Source organism: Malaclemys terrapin, chromosome 22 (genome assembly GCF_027887155.1).
Source record: "Malaclemys terrapin pileata isolate rMalTer1 chromosome 22, rMalTer1.hap1, whole genome shotgun sequence".
Lineage (NCBI taxonomy): Eukaryota > Metazoa > Chordata > Testudines > Emydidae > Malaclemys > Malaclemys terrapin.
The window spans coordinates 12,575,535-12,598,138 of NC_071526.1; the positions used below are offsets into that span (position 1 = coordinate 12,575,535).

The 22,604-nt window shown below is 51.9% G+C and overlaps 1 protein-coding gene across 1 annotated transcript; it reads left to right on the top strand.

Annotated features, from left to right (window-relative positions):
• The first annotated feature begins 1,886 nt into the window (after nucleotides 1–1,886).
• NT5C1A (5'-nucleotidase, cytosolic IA) lies at nucleotides 1,887–21,962 on the top strand. Its single transcript, XM_054011683.1, has 6 exons — nucleotides 1,887–2,141; nucleotides 13,440–13,607; nucleotides 15,265–15,394; nucleotides 16,608–16,730; nucleotides 17,435–17,619; nucleotides 17,967–21,962. Exons 1-6 carry the CDS (start codon nucleotides 2,001–2,003, stop codon nucleotides 18,330–18,332), a joined length of 1,113 nt encoding a protein of 370 aa, XP_053867658.1. The 5' UTR covers nucleotides 1,887–2,000; the 3' UTR covers nucleotides 18,333–21,962.
• Nucleotides 21,963–22,604: the final 642 nt, after the last annotated feature.

The window sequence follows — 22,604 nt, forward strand, 5'->3', positions numbered from 1 at the left end:
CCCCCCCTGCAGGGACTCGGAGGAAGGGCGGCTGCAGCCTGATGAGTGCACTGCAGTGTCTCCATCTCAAACCGCCAAACCATGGATCTGTTTGCCCTGAGGAACCTGCTAGAGGATGACGGACTCATGCCGTTCCCACCAGGGGTTTCAAGGCTTCCTGACATTTACCCAGCACCGGCTTTGTACCAACTACTCTGGGTGATTTACAGCCCTTTGCACTCCACCGGCAGGACTAACCTGTCATTCATCCGTTTATCAAAAGGTGGCCAGGTCTCCATCACTGCCAAGAACTCCATCACCTCCCTGGCTCCCAGCTTCACAAGGTGGGGTTCCTCTCTGGTGCCCCCAGACAGACCCTCGCCAAATTCTAGTTTCCTGCCTCATCCACCCTCTAGATTCCAACCTTTCCTCTGCACCCTTGTTGGGAAAAGCCTGGCCCATCTCTCGGCCTTCTCATGCATTGACTAGCACAATCTGCCCGCATCTCCCCGCCCCAAAATGTCACTGCTTAGCTCATCTTCCTCTCTCAGTGCTCCAACCACAGCAGTCCTCGCACCAGCACCCTCTCTTCTGCAGCACCAAATTGAAGCTCCTCCTCTCTTCCAGGGCTTTGCATAACTCCACCCTAAGTAGGTAGGGCTCTAGCCCAGGACTTGGCAGACCCAGATGCAATTCCCAGCTCTGCCACAGATGTCCCGTGTGACCCAGGGCAAGTCACTTAGCCTCTCTGGGTCTCAGGTCCCCGTCTGCAGAACAGGGATAACTCTCCTGCTCACAGGGGTTGTGTGAAGATAAATACATTAAAGATTGTGAAGCATTTGGGGATCGACTGCCAACAAGCGCTATACAGAGTTAGGTATTATTTGTACCGTCTCTTCTACCTGTTCCCTTTGTCTCCTTCCCGCACTCTCAGCTTTCAACCATCTTTCCTGACATCCTGTATTTTGGGAGCACCCTCCTATCTCCAGCCCCTAAGCACCCTTCCTCTCTTACTTGGGATCTTCCCTTAAAACATACTCCATTTGCCAAGCCTCCTGCCTCGCTCCTCAGTCCCTGGGCAGCCCATGACCGTTGTCCCATTTATTGTTTCCATCTGAGTTAGCTCCTTGGGGCAGGGGCCTTGGCTTAGATCTTCAAAGGTAATTAGGCTCCTAACTCCCATTGACTTCAGTAGAGGTTAGAAGCCCGAATACCTTTGCAGATCTCGGTCTTTGTCTTTTCTGAGCGCCCCCGAATACCCTTGTGCCCCTCTCCTGAGAACAGCAGTTGTAGCCCCCAGGGGCTCCGACAGGGATCAAGGCCCCACTGTGCTAGGTGCGGTGCATGCACATAATAAAAGAGTCCACGGGGTTACAGTCTAAAGCAGCCATATTCAGACCTCAGGAGCCAAATCAACGCTCACCATTACCCCCAAGAGCCCCAGGCAGGCGAAGTCATTTACTCTAGTACTAGATAGCCACTCACAGGACCTTTGACTAGCATGTGCTGCAAAGAGCCGCAGGAGACCCATTAAAGCGCCAAGTCTGAGTCTCACCGATCGAAGTGGACAAGAGGGGAAAGAGAGGCACGGGCAGCACGTGACTGGCCCAAGGTCACCCACCGTGGCAGAACCAGAAGGGGAACCCAGGCATCCTGACCCCAGCCAGGTCAGCTGCCCTCCCCATTAGCTCGCGCTGCCCTGCCCGGAGCGCCGAAGGACGAGCAGGAAGGGCCCTGTCCGTGTCTGCAGCACCGACCCCCAGCGGCTCAGCCCAGCCTGGCGCTGGTTTCCAGCCCCCGCCCGGGATGCAGGGCAGGACTGCGCTGGATGGGAAGAGCCCGGCAGGCTCCAGCGCCGCACGGGTTAACCCAGCTGGCCCCTCCGATCTAGGCGCAGGGCGGGCGGCCCTATAAAGCGCCCCCGCCAGCGGAGCAGCGGGGCTGAGGCGCGCGCGCCGCGTCCCGGGGAGACCCAGCAGCGCAGCCGCTCGCGCTCCGGCCGCCCGCTCCGAGCCGGGGAGATGGAGCCGGCAGCCGCTGGGAAAGGCTCGTCCGCGGCTGGCCAAGCGGCCGGCGGGGCGCAGGAGGCCGGGACGCCGCAGCGCTGGGAGGAAGCCAAGACTTTCTATGACAGCCTGACCCCTAAAAAGAAACCCAAACCAGTAAGAGCCTTTCCTTTGCTGCGGGGGCTGGGGGCTGGAGGGCGCAGCAAACCCTCCCCGTGCCGGGAGCAGGGGCAACCCCGCAGGATTTGAGCCACCTGACACCCCCCCCCCCACACACACACACACACCGACCTGTTGCATCGTTTTCTGAGATGCCTTTGCAGGCTGGTGCCCCACCTGCCTCAGCCCTGGGAGGATGGTGCCCCGGGCTAAGTTGCTCCTGCCCTGCTAAGGACGGGCCTGGAGCCCGGCGGGCTCCCGCAGCAAGGTGCTCCCCGGCTGCAGGGGAGCCGCTGAACGCAATGCAAGATCCGCTGGGTGCATGTCACAGGCGGAACACACCGGCTATTCCACCGTAGCCAAGGCAGGAGATTCCCGGCCCAGGTCCAAGCTCCATCTGTAACCCCATATCGTAACCTCCCCACATCTGTAACCCCCGCTGGGTACCCTTGCTGGAGTGTGGGGGACCCCCGTGCCCACGTAAAAGGGGGTGGGTTGAGGATGGGTGACAGCCCTAACGCTGAATCTCCTGGCAGCTCCAGTTAATGTCATTTGAATGTGGCTGCTCCTGGTCTATCTCATTTGTCTGTTCCCTTAGTCTAAGAGTCCTGTGTTATCTAATAGGCACTGAGTTGTAAACCCCTCCGCTGGGCACGGGTTTAATAATAGAAACTCCCACAACCAGCAGAACCTCCACAGGAACCGTGGGCTGGAAAACAAGGTGTAGAAACCTGCCTGCTCAGGTTACCTGTGGTCAGGAATAAACTTCCCTGCAAGCTGCTTGCTTGTGAAATGCCCCTTCTGGGGTTCTTGCCCTTGCCTCTGGAGCATTAGTTACTGGTCACTGACTGAGAGAGACAAGGTCCTGGAGCCAATAGACCCCTTGTCTGGTCCAGTCCGGAAATTTCTGTGTTTATGATCCTGCAGGCCTGTCCCCTGATAAGCCCTGAGTGCATGTTATAGGGGATCCAAGCTAACACTTCTGTCTCGCACCTGTAACCTCAGGTGTGAACTCGGACAGAGAGAGACTTCGTAGGCTGTAGTTCTGTGGAGACCTACCAGCTCTGGGCATCGTCTCCAGCAGACACATTCCTTACGTGGAAATCTTGTCTGGTTCCTTGAATCCTGCAGATGGATGATGGTCGCTGGCTTCAGCCTTCACAGCTGTAGTGGGAACTGAGAGGGGATAAGCCAGCCTGGGTTATAACAATGATCCTCTGCCCCTTTCGTGCAAGGCCCTCAGACAGCTTCAGCCATTAATGCGACCTCTCAACACCCTCACGAGTGGGGAATTAGTATTATCATCTCCATTTGACAGATGGGGAAACTGAGGCATGGAGCAGTTAAGTGAGTTGCCCACAGTCACACAGTCAGTGTGGGACCAAAAGCCAGGAGTCCTGATTCCTAGTCCTGGGCTCTGGAAAACACTCCCTCTCTCTGAGCACATTGCCAGGAATCTTCTCTGTGGGATCTGCCATGACTCCATGCCCAGCGGGCTGGTTTCAGGCAGGCTGGAAGGTGCAGGTGCCAACAGCCATGCAGAGCGCTTCCATTGCAGCTCTGTTGCGCTCAGACGCAGCTGGGCACACCCCGCGAGGCAGCTGTCACAGCCCATGATGAATGGGTGCAAGGCATTTCCCTGTATTATTTATATAGTGTTCTGAAAACACATAAGCATCCCAGTCATTGCAGTGAACTTTAATCTGACCCCTCAGCACTTGATGGAGCCCCCAGGGATCTGTGGTCTGTATAAGAGATATTTCTAGGTATCAGTAGTCGGTCTGTCATCTGTTCGGTCCCTCTGTCTGCGCTGTCTTCGCAGGCCCAGGGGAAATGCCCGTCCTCTCTGCTCTGTGCTGGGAGTGGTCTCCATGTCAGAGCTGGGACCCTGGAATGACGCCAGCTGATCCTACAGCCCTGCTGCTTGTTGGATATAAGACCAGGCGAGAGAGCCGGGTGGAGAGACTCAGGGGCATCTTCCAGTCCCGAGAGCTGGTGGGGAGGGGGCTGATGATGCTAGTAGAGAGCCCTTGATTTCCATAGCCGCGGAAGTGAATGTGGGGTAGGCAGGAAGAGGGTGATGTCGTGGGGCTGTAAACAGCTAATGGGGGTCTCGGGTGCATTAAATTGGGCCCAGAGGCACCTAGGCTATGAGGCCACCCACAAAGCATCATTCCATCCAGCCCTTCACCCCCCACCCTCCCCACACACCTTTTTCCAGGCCCCTATCTAGTCTCTTCCTCCCAATTCCACTCCTTTTCAGTGCCCTTCCCAGTGGGCCCCTGTCAGCCCCCCCAGCAGTGCTGGTTCTCACTGCTGCCTTGGGTCTCCCTCCAACCCCTAGGGCTGGGTCAGGACTTAGACCCATCATTCCATGATGCTTACAATGCCTTTGAATGGCCTCAGAACTCTCTCCAGTGACCCCATGTAAGAACCAAGAGGTGAAAATGATCCATCTATAAATAGCATACAGGACCAAGGCAGCCCCTGAGAACTCATTTTCCCTTCAAGTGCTGCTCCCCTCCCCTCTCTCCTTAGCAGAGTCCCAGTTCTGCCGTCAAGTATAACTGTCCCCTTGCCCCAAGTCATGCGGCTCCAGCCTTTCCCTGCAGAATAAATCCTCTTCGCCCTCCTCAGAGGGCTGATCCCATCTCCATGTCTCCAAAGGATCTGAACCCATTTGTCTTTGCTGCCACCTGGTGCTGATGCTGCCTGCCCCCATGACATACAACGGGACCCTGGAACTAAATCCTCCTGAAGTGTTGGAGAAGGAGCTGGAATCCAGAGCTGGAGCTGGATGCAGACTTCACACCGGATCCCTAGCTCTCTAATGGGCCAAATCAAAATGCCAGATCCAGGCATCTCTGAACTTGGAGGGAGGGGAGGGTCTGAATCCAGATCAATGTCTCAGTTGTGTTGGTCAGGTCCATTGTTACCCAGAAGCCTTTGAGAACTACTCTGCAGGGACTGATGGGTGCAAAGTGTCTGGAGATGGGAAAGAAACAAAGGCCTGGGGGCACCTGCTGCAACGGAGAGTCAGTAAGAGTCACTCACAGCTATGCTGTAGTGTCCCTGATACAGTTTGTGGCTGGGCTCAGGGACAGCTGTCCCCTAAAGTCCTGCCACTGACATCCCAGAGAGAGGGTTTTCTTGAGGGTGCGTTTGCAATCCTCAGCATGACACCTGCACAGTTCCAGCCTCGGGTCATATTAATTTTTCATCATTTTTGTGTTCATAAATATCGGTCCGGATTCTCAGCTGGGGTAAATTGGATACTGTGACAGCCCCATCTTGGCCGACCCGCCAGTGACTGAGCCGGCAATCTCCAGAACTAAAAACATGAGCTGCTCCGGCTTGAGCGAACCCTCCTAAGGGGCACGATGATCAGACACAGCCTGGGCCCTGGAACGGCTCTGGCCCATAGTGTATAAATAAAAATCCCATTCCTTTAGTAGTAACAATAAATGACTGCGTTACCCTAACACCATTTGAAAAGCGAGCACGTTTTCACCCCCATGGGGAATCCGGCGTTCAGTCCTGCGCCCCTTGTGATCAGAAGGTTATTGGCAAACTGGAGGGACGTCAGAGAAGAGCAAGGGAAATGATCTGAGAGGTTCAGGCACTTGTGAGGAAAGCATGAAACGCCTGTTATGGTGATGGCCCCCAACGGAGAGAGAAGTTTGCAAATATTTGAGAGGAGGACGAGGGATGACTTAGGCTGGCCTGAGGGGTAGAGCCAGGAGAAATGGGGGGAAGTTAGGAAAGGGAAAATGTAGGGCGAATGCCCAGGGAAACTTCCTGACCGTGAGATGATGGAATCGGGTCCCAGAGGAGGGGAAGAATGACCAGTGCATATTGCCCAGTCTTGTTTTAACTGGTCCAAGCAATGGGGCTTTAGACACTAGGGAACAGACACTCCCTGGTTGGAAGGGCCTTATGGATTTTGTCCTGTTTTAGTGAACAGTCCATCGGTGCCAATTCAGATCAGGCTGCCCGCTCCTGAGCTGTCCTCGAGATGCCAGGCTGGACACCTGGAGGCTCTCAGGAGCTGCCCAAGGCCATGGCAGCTGCCCACTGAGTAGCAAACATGAGATGAGCCATATCTGGAGATACCAAGTCAGGGCAGCGCTTTGTTCTGCAATGCTCCATTTTCCCAGGATGCCGTCTGCCTGCTTCTCGATTCATCAACTTCAGCCTCGTCTGCTCCTTGTGTGTGTTTAAGGTGTTTCTCTGTCTGGCTGCGCGGAACATGTCTCTCTCAAACTGGGATTTCCCCTCAGTTCCTGTGAAGTTCAGGGATCTCTGCACGTTCTTGGTACCAGCATGGGAGCCAGCACTCTGTATGTCCCAAACTCCTGTACCTTCGCTAACTGGAAGTCAGATCTCCGGTCTAGGTTTTTGGTGGCATCCAGGATTTCCGGGGCTTGACCATCAACTCTTGGAAGGGTACTTAGGAATTGTAACCACAGCAGCTCTCATGTAACAGGATTAGGTGACCGGATTAGAGGAGCGCCATCTGGTGCAACATTTGAAGCTGGCTTTGATGGAAGGGATCACTTGCAGTTATAAGTATGAAGGTGGAAATACATAGACTCCTGGAAATCCTGGCAGAATTGTCTCAGCCCTTCATCTTTTTGAGGAGGATAAAGCAGTGCTGGGTCTTTCAGATGAGACCTTCATTCTGCCTGTCCTCGGAGGACGTTAACGCTTTCTTTAAGATGTGCCCCCTTCCCCCTCTCTGGGATCCTGGCCAAAATTCCTGCACTGTGTGCCAGTTGGCCATCATTCTCCACCCCAGAGTTGGCTTCATTTCAGTGATGCTGAGTATATGTAATCTGAAGTGCTGTGGGATGAGAGACACTATAGAAATGTACAATATTCTTAGTTTTAATCATCCCCCCCCCTCTCATTTCTCTATTTTTCTTTCTGTGTTTGAAGTGGTTTTATTTTAACGTAACTCTCTGTTTAGGGCTAAAGCTTTTCGAAGAAAATAAAGACTGCGCGGGAGGGTAGGGGCGACTGGCAAGGAACGATGGGAGCTGTTGGCTTGCTCACTACATAACCAGTGCAGCCAAGGAGATAAAGTGCTGGTATAATGTGTACAGATGCGATTGTACAAAACCCAAATCACTGAAGCTGCGATAATGGCTTAAAGGAAGCAGGTACTTTCCAGACTGCTAGCCCAATGACTGCTTGGGAGGAGGATTAGACCTACATCTGCAGTCCCCAAGGTTTAAATCCCCTTGTAGCATCTCTCCGCATTGCATTGTTTGCTGATGGCTAGTGCTTCCTACCTGGCTGTCCTTCTGTTCTTGTCTTAAGATGCTGAGTCCAGACATGAACAGAGCCCTAGAGCACAGCACCATCTTCCCCTTCGCTATCCGCCTATAATATTTCTGTTAAGCTCTTTATTAATCCTCTGCTGAAGCAGCCTTCGGTCTGATCCTCCAATGGGAAAGGAAGAGGGTAGAACAGCTGACCTATTTTTTTTAAATTCCAAAATGCAGAATTCAGTTTGATTCAGCTCAGCAAAGCCCTCGAGCTGCTTTCCAGACACTGTTTGATGACCAGCATTAACTGACCTTGAGTCCCCTTGAATGCGGCTCTGAGGATAAACAGTGTTGATTCTGAACTCTCCAGTCTCCTGGCCCCAAGGATCCCCACACCAGATGAAGGTCACTGAAGGTCACGCTGGGGTGGGATGCTGCGTAGGGTCCCGTGTGGTCTGACCGCGCATATGAAGTGTGGCTAGGAGGTCACTAAAGAATACAACTGTTTGTTAGGAGGAGAGGCAGCGTAGTCTAGTGGTTAAAGCACAGGCGTGGGAGTGTGGACTCCTGGGTTCTTTTCCTGCCTCTGCCCCAGGATTGCCATATGACTGTGGGCAAATATCTTACTCGCCAAGCCTTGGTTGCCCATCCATAAAGTAGAGCTAAGAGCTGGCTTCCCCCAGACGGAAGGGTGGTAAATAGAGCAGGTTAAAAAATAATCACTGGAACAATCTTCTCTTAAAACTGCAGTTTTATCAAAATGGAAATGTTTCTTGGGGAATGGGCTGGTTTTGTGACACTTCTCGATGAGGGGAGGGGAGAGTTGAAACATTTCAATCGTGCCACTTTGATTTCATTTGGACTTGTATTAAAATGTGAATTTAAATATTCTGTTAATGTGACGTGTATATAGGCCACTTAATATTGCAATATAAAAGTTGCATTGAAGTGACTTATTGAAACATTTAGTTTTTTTTTACCCCAAAATGTTGATTTTTGGGAGCATTTGTCTTGTGGGAACTTTAACATTTCTGACTTTGCTCCGAACTGGAACAAAATGTTGTTGTAACGGTTGGAGTTTCCTACAGAAGGGGAATTCTGCTACCTGACCAACATGAATTGTGACGCTTAATTCATTAGCATGTACGGTCCTTCTATAGACAGTGTTCTAGAGGTGCACAGTATTACTTAGCAGGCGTGAACAGGATTCAACAGGTTATATGTCCCCAGAGGGTGGAAGCGTGGTGCTGGACAGCTCTGCCTGTCCACTGCTACAAAACAACAGGGGGATACACCAGAAATGTAGGGTGGGATACAGTTGGGTATCTGGCTTAATGACCCATTTCTTGCTGCATTTATTACCTCTGAAATTTACCCCTTGGGGGGCCTGTACCTTTAAATAGCAAGGAGAGAACCTGGAGCATCTTGTAAACAGCTACACAAGTCGAGGGCGCCAGTGGCACATAGCCATACATGCAAGGTGTGTGCAGCACAGAGATGCATGCATGTATGAGAGCAGAGCCGGATTTCTCTGTGCCATACCACGCCAACCCCAGTGTCTTTGAAAAGGCATGTGGCATGGCTTTCCAGAGCCCCCTGGGTTTGTCTGATCAAACTAAGTAGTGGTGACATTCACAACACTGACCCAGTTTCATCTTGCAGGAAATTCTTAAACAGCTATTACTGGAGGATGCATTTCCCTGCTGTCCGCCATGTCCCAGGAAACGGATACAAATGTCCTATAGCCCGACTTGGTTTACCCAGAAAACTAATTTAGGTAATAACAGCTGTGCCCATGAACTGGATTAACTGCCAAAGGCTAGTGACAAACTGACCCGGGACCTCTAATAGTTATTAATTAATATCTTAGCTCATAAATGACCCATGACACTGGAGTTATTAATGCAAATTAGAGTTAAGAGCTGGCCCATGACTAGTTAATAACTGACTAAGGCCCCCTGGGTAACTGATCTTAAAATGGCAAATTTGCTACTATTTGCTACATGTGAATTATGGATTTGGTGCACTATGCTACTAGGCCAAAATCCTGGGCTAGTGGGAGAGAAGGAATTCTCCCCTCTATCTTAGGTTCTTCTATGGTCCCCCATGAGCGTGATATCGGAGGTCCTGGATAACCACGCCAGCAAAGCCCAGGAGAAGTCATTTTAGGGAACAACAGTCCATGCACATCCCTGTAGAACAATTGATCCCAAATTCTCTTGGGTACATCTGTGAAGCTCAGAGTGCTGGAGAAGAGAATTTGTCCCATTGTTTTAGCTATATTGAAAGGGTCCTGTTGGTTTCAGGTCACTGCCCTAGGGTATGAACACTGCTTAGGGACACTTCCACAGTTTGTCTGCAAGGTGGTTTTCTGGGCTGTATAATTACCGTGGGCCGGCCTGGCAGCATCTGCCTAAATCGCTTTGTTCGCTGGCATTGATCCTGCTGAGAGAGGAGTAGGTGGGTTGTGTTAATGTTCTGAGGCCCAGCTGGGTGCAAGGGAGGTGGGAGTGACACTCTAGGGGTGGTAGAGGATCAGGGCTGAGCAGGCTGGAGAAGGCCCAAGCCTTCAGAGCAGCTGAGCCTGCCGAGAAGGATTGAGCTAATCTTTGTTCTCGTGTTGCTCTTTTTAATAAAGTCAAATGCTCGGGGAGGGGGGGTGAGTTTGGACTTTGCAGAGCGTGTGGACTGTGTTTGTATAGCAGGCTGAATGACACCAGCTCATCTACCTATACCGACAGCAAAATAACAGCAATATTGGCCAGGACAACCTAGTAAACAGGAAGCCTCGAAATCAGAGCTGAAATAAACTGAGAGTAACATTGAAAATCTCACTCTTAGGTACTCTTGGAAAAGGTTTTTAGGCACCAAAGTGCCTAAATCCCATGGGAGGTGCCTTTGGAAGTCTTGCTAGGTGCCTGTCTGCATTGCTAGATACCTGAATCGCTTTGAAAATCGGGCTCTTAAGCATGTCCCTTCCTAAACTCCATTGACTTTCAATGAGACTTAGGCTCTGAAGTGCCGAAATGGCGTCTGAAAATGGGACTGAGGCACTTAAATCACTTAGGCACTTTTGAAAATTTTGCCCCTACTGGGGTTGGGCCCATCTAACACACTGTTCCGTACTGTCTGGTTTCTAGTTTTCACTGTCTCGGTATAATAACTCCTGCCCTTCGATATCCCCCAAATCTTAACCTCTGGCCATAGGTTTTCATCCAGGTTCTGTCCCCCTAACCTCTTTACATGAAATCACGGGAAACTGCATGCTGCATTTCACTGTCCACACGCCCTCGCATTTCAAATCGGTTCTGATAACAATGGAACTGGGCCCCTTCGCTGCTGCCTCGAGATGAGCCATAGATTGTTGTAGCCCGGCCGTGTCATCTCTCTCTAATATTGACTTAAACTAATAATTCCTAAATAATCTAACAGAGAGTGGGATCAGTCAAGCCAATGCACTCAGCATAATGCACCAGTAATACCTTGCAATCAGCTAAACTGCTGTGTCCCGGAGCATAAAATCCCTTACCGTATGTCTCCGTACGTGCAAGAGATGCCAAATTCAGATTTTGGGGGCTGTCTTGAAAACACAGTGGGCCTAATTCTGCTCTCAGCTATGCCGCTGCAACTCCACTGCTGCCGCTGGAGTTGCGCTGGTGCAACTGGGAGCAGGGCCAGCTCCAGGCACCAGCCCACCAAGCTTGTGCTTGGGGCGGCACCTGGAGGGGGGCGGCGCGGTGCTCCAGCCGCTGGGGAAAGCGGAGCCCCGGGCGGGCTCTCCACCCTCCCCCCCCCCCCCCCCGGCGCTCTGGCCGCCGGGGAGAGCGGAGCCCCAGCCGGGGCTCACTGCCCTCCCCCTGGGGCTCCAGCCACCCTCCCCTGCCGCGCTGGGGGGGCGGCCGGAGGCTTTTTTGCCTGGGGCGGCCAAAAAGCCAGAGCTGGCCCTGACTGGGAGTAGGGTTTGGTTTGGCCCAGTCTTTCTCAGGACAAAGGAACACAAGAGGCTAGATTGTTCCCCAGTGTCAACCTGATTTATTGTATTGGGTTTGTTTCCAAGGAGTGGGTCAGAGACGTCCAGGGTGGCAGCGCTGTTAGCCACGGTGTGCTCAGCTGTTGTCTGACCTGGGATTCAGAGATTCTCTGCCAATTCCAGCCCTCTCCCCTGCAGATGGTCTCTGTGCTGGAGGGAACTCTGAAGGTGTTGGGGGGTGTCTCATTTAAAATTTCCCCATCCAAACAAAGAGGCCAGGCTGGTTTCCCGGTCTCAGATGGAGTTCTCCTCCTGGACACCGCTAAATCATGAGTGGCAGCGATGACTTATTCCCAGAGGCCATAAAAACACTGCCCAGGCGCCAGTGTTTGCTTTCTCTGCGAGTGCCCGCCCCCCGTCGTGTCACAGGCTTCGCTGCAGGCCAGGAGGGATCGGCTTTGTTAGATTCTTGGCAGCCCGGCGCTGGGCTGTCTGCAGACGAGTCACCGTTCAGGATCCTTTCCAATTGGTTGGTCAACCACCGAGTTGCCGCGGAGGAGCCATTTTGCTTTTGAGACGCCACAAGCACATCACCACTTCGCCTCCGTGGCTGGCGTGAGATTAATCTCCTCTCTCCGACTCAGAGCTGAGAGTGTAAATGCCTCTGGGGGGAGATGGTGTCTTCATCCCCTCAGCAAGGTGCCAATCCCCCCTCCAGCGCAACAAACGTGTCAGGGCCCGAGCCGCACCTAATGGGAGTCCATGACAAGACTCTTCTTGATTTCTTCAGTGGGGTGTTGATCAAGCCTTTAAAGATGAATAACGGTTGCTAATCAAGGGTGGTTTGGCTTACCCTGGGCTTGCAATACCCGTTCACTGCCCTCCATCCAGACATGACAGCCCTTCCTCAGGGGTTTTCCAAGCATTGCCGGCACTGGCTGGTTTTGAAGCCTGGGACAAAGTCTTTATAGTAGCTCGGTTCTGGCTGACCTGACACAGTCTGTGATGGTTTCTTCCCAGTGTTGATGGGAAGCTCCGAGCATTGCCACTGCACTGGGTCAAGTGGTTTTCCGAACTCCCTCCCACAATGCAGTGCTTAGTGTTTTAAAATTACCCAGAAGCCCCTGTTTGCAGCAACAGTGCTGGGGGAAAGGTGCCCCAGGAATGCCAGAATGACGGGAATGGGGAGGATACTTCTATCTGTCCAAGTTTTGCAGCATCACAGGAGACACAGCGGCTATTCTGTTCATTTGATGCCCCTGCCGTAACTTCATAATTTGGTATAGACACGCCCTAAGGACCATATTATGCCAGGTCTAATCAGGTGCCATTCATGGTCTTCAGCTGAGTTACACTCATGGACACCAGGTCTGAATTTGGCCTTTAGCGTCAAAGGACACTAGATGCTGCATGAAACCAGGAGGCAAAAACCCATCACATTCTATGCAAGGTGGCCCCCAGAGTTCCTTCAGCTGGAAACATGGAGAGTTTTTCAACAGCTGGGGGAGTGCCAAGTGACCCCTGATGGAGAGTGCAGGGAACGGAAATGTCTCGGCTCAGAGGGGCCATGGGACTGAGGAGGCTGACCCTAGAAATCTCTTAACTCGGAGAAGCCCCAGAATGCAAGGAGTGCAAATGTTCCAGCTCAGAATGCACTTTGGGATGAAGTGCTGACAAGCATTGGCTCTCTGCCTATAACCTTAAAGCAAGCAATATAGATTTGTGCGTGATTCCCAGCACACAGTCCCCCCCCACCCCAGCCAAGTGAAATGGAGGCAATCTGTCTGTGTGAATCTTGGGCCCACAGGGCTATGCTAGATGGAGTTTAATCGGGAGTGAGAAGATTGGGATGGGAAAGTCCCTACATTCTGATCTAGAGAACGATCCAGAACTGATGATCCTAGACTTTGGAGAGGGGTGGGCCTGGTGCTCCATTTCTGGCCTGGCATTTGATGATACCCCTACACGCTGGAACCGGGTCCATAATCCTGTGACCAAGGATGGAAAATGTATCCTGTATTAGTGATGCAGTTTCTGTCTCTCTCTGTCATGCAGCCAAAGCCTGAGAACGCAATAACAATCGCAGTGTCCTCACGGGCTCTCTTCCGCATGGAGGAAGAGCAGAAGATTTACACAGAGCAAGGGGTGGAGGCATATGTGAAATACCAGCTGGACCATGAGAATGAACCCTTCCTACCCGGCGCTGCCTTCCCATTTGTCAAGGTGAGCACCATTGCTCCAGCCCCCTGAGATCCTTCGCTAGGGTGACCAGAGCGCAAGCATGAAAAATCGGGACTGGGGTGGGGGTAATAGGAGCCTATATAAGAAAGACCGAAAAATCGGGCAGTCCCTATAAAATCAGGACATCTGGTCACCCTCTCCTTTGCCTTTCCAAACTCCCTCAACACCAGAGCAAGGCACAAGGACTTGGGCTCATAGTGTCCTGGATAAAACTGAAGGTAAACACCAACCTTAGAGAATTCTGCTCTCCTCACTTTGGTATCAATCCAGAATAGGTATATCGGCTACAGTGGAGCTACTCTGGATTCCCCCTGGCGTAAGAGAGCAGAATTCAACTCTCAGAATCTAGAAAACCGAGGGAGAGAAGGAAAATACCCTGAGAAAACTTTAAGGGTCGTGGCTTCCACTGAACAGCACGGATTAGAACTGAAAAATTCAGTTTAGGTAAAAATCTTCCCAACTGCCGGCTTTTTAGATGTGCCCAAGGAGTCATGAGCTGTCCTTGTTTTGTGTCATGTAGAAGATTTGATTAGACTCTTTCTCTGCCTTTTGAGGGCCATGAAGGAAGGAGATATGGGTTCTCTTCTGACAGGGCTGGCTTCTCTGAAAGCGCCAGAGCATCAGTATTTCAGAGAGAAAGCAAAGGAGTAGTGGACGGACGGATGGATGGAATATGGGCCAACAGGGCCAGTGCTACCATTAAGGCAAACTAGGCGGTTAACTAGGATGCCAAGATTTGGGGGCGCCAAAAAGCGGTGCCCCCCATTTTTTTTTTTTACAGCGTTCCTGGGCTGGGCTGCCGGCGGTGCACTGACACGTGCGGTTCTGGCTCCCTCTCCCAGCGCAGTGGCCGCTCCATGCAATTAATGTCATTGCCGTTGGGGGTGGCGTGCTCGGGGAGAGGGCGTAGCAGAGGTGAGCTGGGGTGGGGAGCCCTGCGGCAGCTCCCCCCCCCCACCCTGAGGCACACTCCCCCCCGCGGCAGCTCCCCACCCCAGCTCATCTCTGCTACACCCCCTCCCCAAGCGCGTGGTCGCTGGTCCACTTCTCCCACCTCCCAGGCTTGCAGCGCCAATCAGCTGTTTGGGGAGGAGGCGGAGCAGAGGTGAGCTGGGGTGGGGAGCTGCCATATGGCTCCCCAGGGGGGAGCTGCCGCGGGAGGGGGCTCGGGGGGGGGGGACCTGCCGCGGGGCGGGGCGCCTCAGGGCGGGGGGGGGGGCGGGAAGCTGCCGCAGGGCTTGGGGGGGGGGGAGGCGCAAGGTCGAAGTTTTGCCTAGGGCACAAAACTTCTTTGCACCGGCCCTGATGGACAAGATGTGGCACAAGCAGGAGTAGCTAGTGCTGTCAATTTTATTTTTAAAAGGTGAGAACTTAGGAGACACATACATCATGGGGAAACCAATTGCTAACTCCACTTGAGGGACATACCTAGATGAGTTCTGACCAACATTTGGTATCTCTGTTCATAGCTACCCAGAGAGTAGTAGAGGGCAGATGGGAACACGTTTACATATGGCTCTATCTGCCTATAGTCAATCAGTGGGCATCAGGTTTCAGCTCTCCCCGTCCACTTCTCTTGTTAAGGAGTATGTGCGTGAGCTGGTGGCTAGTCACTCTTCCCTCTTTCTTTGGCTTGTAGGCCCTTGAAGCTGTCAACACTCAGTTGCGAGAGCTCTACCCCGACAGCGAAGAACTCTTTGATATTGTCCTCATGACCAATAACCACGCCCAGGTTGGAGTCCGCCTGATCAACAGCATCAATCATCACAGTAAGCACGGAACGACCCTGAGCCAGAACCATTGAAATGACTTGGGAGCTGGTGGCCACTGGGTCTTTGGTTAGTGGCTGGGATAGTGGAGAAGCTGGAGGGCAAAGCTTTATCTTCTGTTCCCCCTGCTGTTCCGTTAAACTACCCAGCAAGCCCTAGTCTCCTGTGGCTTAGACTAAAGATGGTTGTAAACTAACCCTCTCCAGTCTTCGAGGGTACCAATAAAATGTGATCCAGGTCTGAATCAACCTGGGTTCTGCTTTGGTAAATGGGGGTTTGGCAACATCAGCCCCGTTTTGGGCCATCTCTTCTTGGGAGGATGAAGCCAAAATCAGACCAGCTTATGCAGTTCCTGGGCACTTGGATGGAACGAGACCTGGATCAAACCACACTTGGGTACTTTCCAGGATCAAAAGCCATCTGATGAGGTTCTGCCAAACTCAAACCCAATGTTGATTTTGCCATATCCCTAGTTTAGATCTGAGTTCTTGGAGTGAATAACCCCGTGAATGGAAGGAATGATGGGTGGGTATAGAAGCAGTATAATAATAATTAGCTTTTGTCCTCAGTAGATCTCAAAGTGCTTTACAAGCAGGTCAGTGACATTATCCCCATTTTACAGGTGGAGAAACTGAGGCAAAGGGTGGTGAAGTGATTTGCCCAAAGTCACTCTGCAGGCTAGTGGCAGAGCTGGGATTAGAGCCCAGGCCTCCCGAGTCACAGCCTAGTGTCCTAGCCACTAGGATGCCCTGTCTCTATGTATGTCAATATTGACTCAATACCACGTGCCCCTTTGGGGCTTTCCTGTGTCTGGGAGGAGGATGGTTCACAGGAGGACACTGCTAAGTGTAGTGTGGTGCAGGGGCTCGGTGAAGGGGTTACTGACAGGTGCTGGGAAACAAGTGGCAACAGCTACTAGGTAGAAGGCGTTGTGTCCAAGCAGCGCTACTCTGTCAGCATCTGTGACAGGGCTGGCCTGAGCCTCACCGTTGCCAGCAGCCATGGGACCCCCACCTTCTGGTGGCCAGGATGTCCTGTGCTCATTTGCCATCTCTTTCCTCTGGCCTAGTGTCAGAGGGGGAGCAAATCCCCCGTCTAGTTCACTCCCCCACTAGTGGCAGTTGCTGGGCCCCCTGCACGCCATAGCACTGGATAACAGCCTGGGCCCTTGCTGGCCCATGCCCGCTAATTCGGTGCGTCCATCCGTCCTCAGATCTGTTCATCGAGAGGTTCTGCATGACGGGAGGGAACAGCCCCACTTGCTACCTGAAGGCCTATCACACCAACCTGTACCTCTCCTCTGACGCCGAGAAAGTGAGTGAGGCCATTGAAGAGGGTGAGTCTGACGGTCAAACCCTGGGTGGTAGTGGGTGGCGGGCACAGCCCACACCACATCGCTCTAGGAGAGCGGTGTAAGGACCTGCAGCCCCGGGATCTCCATCCTCTGGGTCTGTGCAGCAGCTGGGTAGCGGAGGCGTCCCACACCCTGTCTCCATCACGCCCCTGCCCTTGCTGAGGCCACGTGGGACCTCTCGTTCCCCTGGAGACAACAGCATCGGCTGATCTCTATAGCTTCTCAAAGTGCAGGTGGGCTGCTCTCCTCAGCTGGCTGCTGGATGGATCCTGACTCCTTCCATGCTGGTGGGAACGGCGGAGGTGCTGAAAGCACCTGTAAGATATGCAGCAACAAATAATAGAAACCTATGTAAATTCTGCAATCTTCGCGCCATCCCCACTAAACATTAGATCATACCCAGGGCTGTGAAGCAATAGGGCATGGAGGGAGGCTACCACCTAAACAGAACACTAGATCCTTCATCCAGGGGCTCATGTCTTCACCTAGGTATCGACGTGCCTCTGGCTTTCCTAAATGCTGAGGTGAGGGTCCAGATGCAAGTGTCCAATGTAAGGACCAGTGTTGGCCTGTCTCTGCTCTGTGTGTGTCCAGTTCTGTTGCTCGGGTCTGCAGGAGGAGGACCCGGGAAGCACGGTGGGAGGAGACGTGCCGCCTGTCACTTTTCTTTCTCGTTCCCCCCCAAGGAATCGCCGCGGCCACCGTGTTCAGCCCCAGCAAAGACGTGAAAGTGTCGGAGAACCAGCTGCGGGTGGCGTTTGACGGGGACGCCGTCCTCTTCTCGGACGAGTCGGAGCAGATTGTGAAGGCGCACGGCCTCGACATGTTCTTTGAACACGAAAAGGCTTATGAGAACAAGCCGCTGGCCCAGGTACGGCCGATCGCCCCCCTGACCCGCTAGCCCCAGGAACCAGTTCTGGGGCAGGCAGCGCTGAGAACTGGCTGACTGCTCCAGCAATTCCTGCTCCATTAGCCCTGAGCACAAGCCGAGGGGGCAGAGTGGGATGAGGCTGGTGCTGGGTTTCCGAGGAGATGGCTGTGAAAGACGGGGGAGTTCAATGGGAGTTAGGTGCCTAAAGACCTCTGAGGATCTGGGCCTTGGTTCCTATATGCTTGGCTAGAGGATTCCCACAGCAGGGACAGGGCCTTTCCCAAAGCATGGAGATTGGGGAAGGGATGAAGGTAGCTGTGAATAACAGTGTCTCTTTGCTTGGGTAGGGGCCGCTGAAAGGCTTTCTGGAATCCCTGGGGAAGCTGCAGAAGAAGTTCTACTCCAAGGGTCTGAGACTGGAGTGTCCGATTCGCACCTACCTGGTCACTGCCCGGAGCGCTGCCAGCTCTGGGGCTCGTGCCCTAAAGACTCTCCGCAGCTGGGGACTAGAAACCGACGAAGCCCTGTTCCTGGCCGGGGCCCCTAAGGGGCCGCTGCTGGAGAAGATCCATCCACACATCTTCTTCGACGACCAGATGTTCCACGTGGAGGGGGCGAAGGAGAGTGGCACCATCGCGGCCCACGTCCCGTACGGCGTAGCACAGAAGCAGAGGCGGATGGCGCAAGAGAAACAAACCAAGAACAGCAAGTAGTGTTGCTGGCGGTGACTGCAGGTGCTCGCTGGTTGGGTAGCTACCCAAACCATCCCTGACCAGGGCACCATGCGTGGATTGATATCCGGGTCTGCAGGGGCTGAGCGTCTTTGTTGATTAGTATTGAAGTTGTAGGTGCCTTGTCCGGGTGGGTTGAAGGAAAGGTTTCCTTTTGCCTATGTGTGTTGCACTTTATTGACCGTCTCTGACCCTCCAGCCCCAAATCACCCCCCATGCATAAAGGTCAGAAGGGTCAACCAATGCCTAATCCCTCCTCTGCTACCTTTGCTCCTGCGTCTCAGCATCAGCCATTGCTGACTTGTGCCACATTGGCTGTCACCTCATCTCCACACCTGCCTCAAAACCCTCATGCCTAAGCCCAGCACCAGCCATCCTGATCCTGCTATGCCTCCTCTGGGGTTCCGGGGCCCATAAAAACCCAGAGAGGAGCTCACGCTTAAGTTCTGCACCAGATGTTCTCCACAAAGCTTGGAGAACTTAAACCAAAACCCAGCCAGACTTGATAAGTCTACAGGAGCGGGGACCTTGCATTGGACAGGATCTGTGAGAACCGGGCTCCCCTTCTGTGGATCTTATATTCCAACCCAATTTAAACTTTTGGTGCTCATTTAAAAAAAAAAAACAGGGAAATTCCCAGTCCAAGAACTTTGATATATTAAAAACAAAAAGAAGTCACGACTGACAATGTGTTTCCGTGGAATCCAGCTTACACGCAGGAATAATGATCCGCTATTGTTACAAAACATTGACAGTTTTAAATTTTAAACGGACTGGAAATGTGGTTAAGGGATGCAGCCAATTTCCCACCACTGTTGCTGCCCCCACCCAACTTTCAGTTTATCTGCTCATGTTTGAGAAAACAGAAACTCTAGATAGGAAAATGTCAAGCCCTATTTCCTAGTCAGCGTTTTGGGCCAATATGTGATGGCCCAAATTTGGGTGCTACTATTGGATACCTAAATCCATAAGTGGCACCTGGAAAAAAAGCGTCTCAACCTGAGCATCTGAAAACTGAGCCACATAAAATCAGAAACCACTTTTCAAAGTGTGGCTTCCTGGCCTCTGGACCCAGGCTGGGAATATGTGTAAGTTGAAAGACCGTCCCAACCTATGGTGGGTGAGGGGAGAGAGACAGATATTTTCTTGAAATTGACAATTACATCAGCTGAGAATTTGAGCCTGAGTCTTTCGTTAACCATAGCAAAATTCAAGTTTCATTCAAACCGAGGCCACTGTGCAATTGATCGTCCTTCTCCTGGTACTTTCCTGAAGTAGACAGATGCTGCGTCCTTCTCCTGGTACTTTCCTAAAACCTGTGGTGTCTCCTGAAGTAGACAGATGCTGCTAACACAGTGGGAAAGAAGTAAATCCCCAATTCGGAGAGGTTTCAGAGGGGTAGCCGTGTTAGTCTGATGAAGTGGGTTCTAGCCCACAAAAGCTTATTCCCAAATAAATGTGTTAGTCTCCAAGATGCCACAAGGCCTCCTCGTTGTTTTTGCCACTTCAGAAAGGAATCAGTCAGAGAACTGTTCTGAAAGCCGTGTATGGAATTCACTCAACATTCTTAGTGCAGATTGGAGGAACGATAGAAGGTTAAAGATCATTTTAAAAATGACTCCTTCCCTGTGGTGGTGGTCTAGGTAGCACAAGTAGCAATGGTCATGGTTAGGATTGCCTGGCACTTACCATTATAAGACCATGTTTTCAATTGCTTATAACTTTACCAAACTTAGACCATTTCATTGGGGCTGAAATTTTCCACATGAGGTGGCTGCCTTTGGCTGACTTTTTTGCACATTTTCAGTTAAAATGGTTCGGCCATTTCCAAGGATGAGATTAGGGCTAGGGTTATTATGTATCAGCTGAAATAATATTAACAATCAACCATACGCTTCACCACTTATCCTGTTGGTTTGTTCCTTGCACTAAATCCTGCTTGGACAATGAAAGCACTGGTAAGTTTTTTATCTTGTTTCTCTGCTCAGTTTCACGTTGAGATTCACTCTGCTGCCGTGTTGGGGTTGCAGACACCTCAGGGGAAGGTTTTAAATTCAAACCAAAAAACTTGAAAGAAACAAAATATCACAAAACCATTTCTATTAATATTCAGTTTTATGAAAAGTAGGAGGAGGTTCGGTTGGGGTCAAAACTGTCTGACAGGGATCCTTCCAACCAGCCTGTCGGGATACGTGCAGGGCTTCCTTGTAAACATCCCCAAGGTGCTTCCTGTAGATTGGCATTGACTGACATCTTTGGAAGTTCTGCCACGTGCAAGCAGTCCAAGTCAGATCTTCCCCCAAGTCTAGAAGATGACATTGCAACAGGAAGTACTAGTTGTAATGAAGAGCAGAACGGTCTGCTAACATTTATGAAATTGTATCTGTCTGGGTCTGGGACTTGTTGAAATATTGGCGTGGGGGCAGGGGGAGTGTTGTGATTGAACATAGCCATCTGTGTAAGTGTGTATATGGGAGAGTGATTGTAACAGGTGGTCTTTGTGTGTGTGTGTGTGTGTGTTTGAAAGAGATTGTACATGGATGCATGTGAGTATTTGTGCGTGTGTGATATCATATACTTGTGTGTGTCAGAGCGATTGTACATGGATGCGTGTGAATGTGTGATATATTCTATATACGTGTGTGTGTGTGTGTGTGTCAGAGAAAGAGAGATTGTACATGGATGCATGTGAGTATCTGATTGTGTGTGTGTGTGTGTATGCACATGTGTGTACAATAGTGTTACTTGCGGGGGGTGAGTGAGCAAGAGAGAGTATTTAAAAACAGCACTCTGGGGTAGAGAGAGCTTGTCCCTCTCAAAAGAAACCCCAGTAACAGGGGTTTGACCTGCTGGCCAGCAGACCTCCGGTCTAAGCCGCCTCTAGCTCTGGGAAAGAGCTTGTGCCCAGTTCTGGAGGCGACCAGGGGAAGCACAGACTGTGCGGTGCCAGCACCACGGCCACCAGAGGGCTGCGTGACTTGCACTTTAATTTTGTTTCCAACACTTAAGACAAAAAGAGAGAACTGCAGAGGGCCAGGAACCAGTGTATTGAGCAACTCCTGCTTTGCCTCTTCTCATTCACTGCCAGCACGAGGCAAGTACACCCAGAGCTCCCTTCCCTGCTTGTCCTGGGGGGAGGCCCCAGGAGATTGTCCCCAAAATACAGGACTCTGAGAAATGAGGACTGCCCACTGTAGTGCGTGAATCCTGCCTGCATTGAATGGGTTCATTGCCCTACTCATGTTTGACCTTCACTGTACAGTTTTGTCCATATTGCTTCCTAGGGTGCCCCATCATTGGCTGACTTGGATTTCACTGCTTTTGTGGCTGGCTTGCTTGTGTCCGTCTGTCATCTCCTAGGTCGGGATGGATTTTCCGTCCTGCCAGCAGCCCCCTTGAAATGGTCCACCAGGACCCTTAGCTCGTCACACCCTTGGATGGCTTGGTGGCATTTCTTGCAGCGAACCAGCTGCTACTGGGCCCTCCTGGCTGTTGTGGTGTTGTGTGGGTTTCACTCCTGTGTCCTCTGATGGTTTTATCTGTGAATGAACTGGTGTAGCCATGGAAATTCCTATGCCTGTTTGTCTGTAATAAACTACAGCTGGTACTATTCGTTGTCCCCTGCTGGAATTCTTGGGGGGGGGGGGTCAGGGGATGACAGGCACAGATGTTCTATTTGGTTGCCGGCCGGGAAGGGGTTAACCCCTACTTAGGAGGGGCTAGGTGTTTTAGTAGAATAAGGAGGCCGGGCTGGGGATCCCAGGGCCAATCAGCCACCCAGAGGGGAGGCGGGAAATGGTTTAAAGCAGCATTCTGGGCGCTGGAGAAGCACTGGGAAGCGCTGGCTGGAGAAGTGGGGTGTAACCCAAGGTGGCTGTTTCTGTCTGAGCAGCCATCGCCCGTTGTAATTTGGACTCACGCCTCAAAGCCTGGATAAAAATATCACTTGGCAAAAGTCTTCTGTCGAGCAGACCCTCTACCAGTCATCAGAGGGGGAGGGGGAGAAAAGGCCTGTTGGGAGGAGATTCGTTTAGAAGCACCAGCTTTGTCTGAACAGCACCATTGTAGTGTTATAGTTAGTGTGAGCACCACCTACCACTTCCCCCTAAGTACAGAATCATCGGCATTGGGCAGCCTAAAGCAAATGGGAGATTAGTGGAAAGCATTCCTATGCGCGTTTGTTTTTAGTGTGATTCCTTTCAAGCATCCCTCCCCAGCGCTGCATATTCTCATACCAACCATCTGAAGCTAATT

What these genes read in the sequence shown, in the direction of transcription:
- NT5C1A (XM_054011683.1), top strand. Translation starts at nt 2,001, where the DNA reads ATGGAGCCGGCAGCCGCTGGGAAAGGCTCGTCCGCGGCTGGCCAAGCG. An exon ending in CTAAAAAGAAACCCAAACCA is followed by an intron (nt 2,142 to 13,439) that starts GTAAGAGCCTTT and finishes TCTGTCATGCAG; the next exon opens with CCAAAGCCTGAGAACGCAAT. An exon ending in CAACAGCATCAATCATCACA is followed by an intron (nt 15,395 to 16,607) that starts GTAAGCACGGAA and finishes ATCCGTCCTCAG; the next exon opens with ATCTGTTCATCGAGAGGTTC.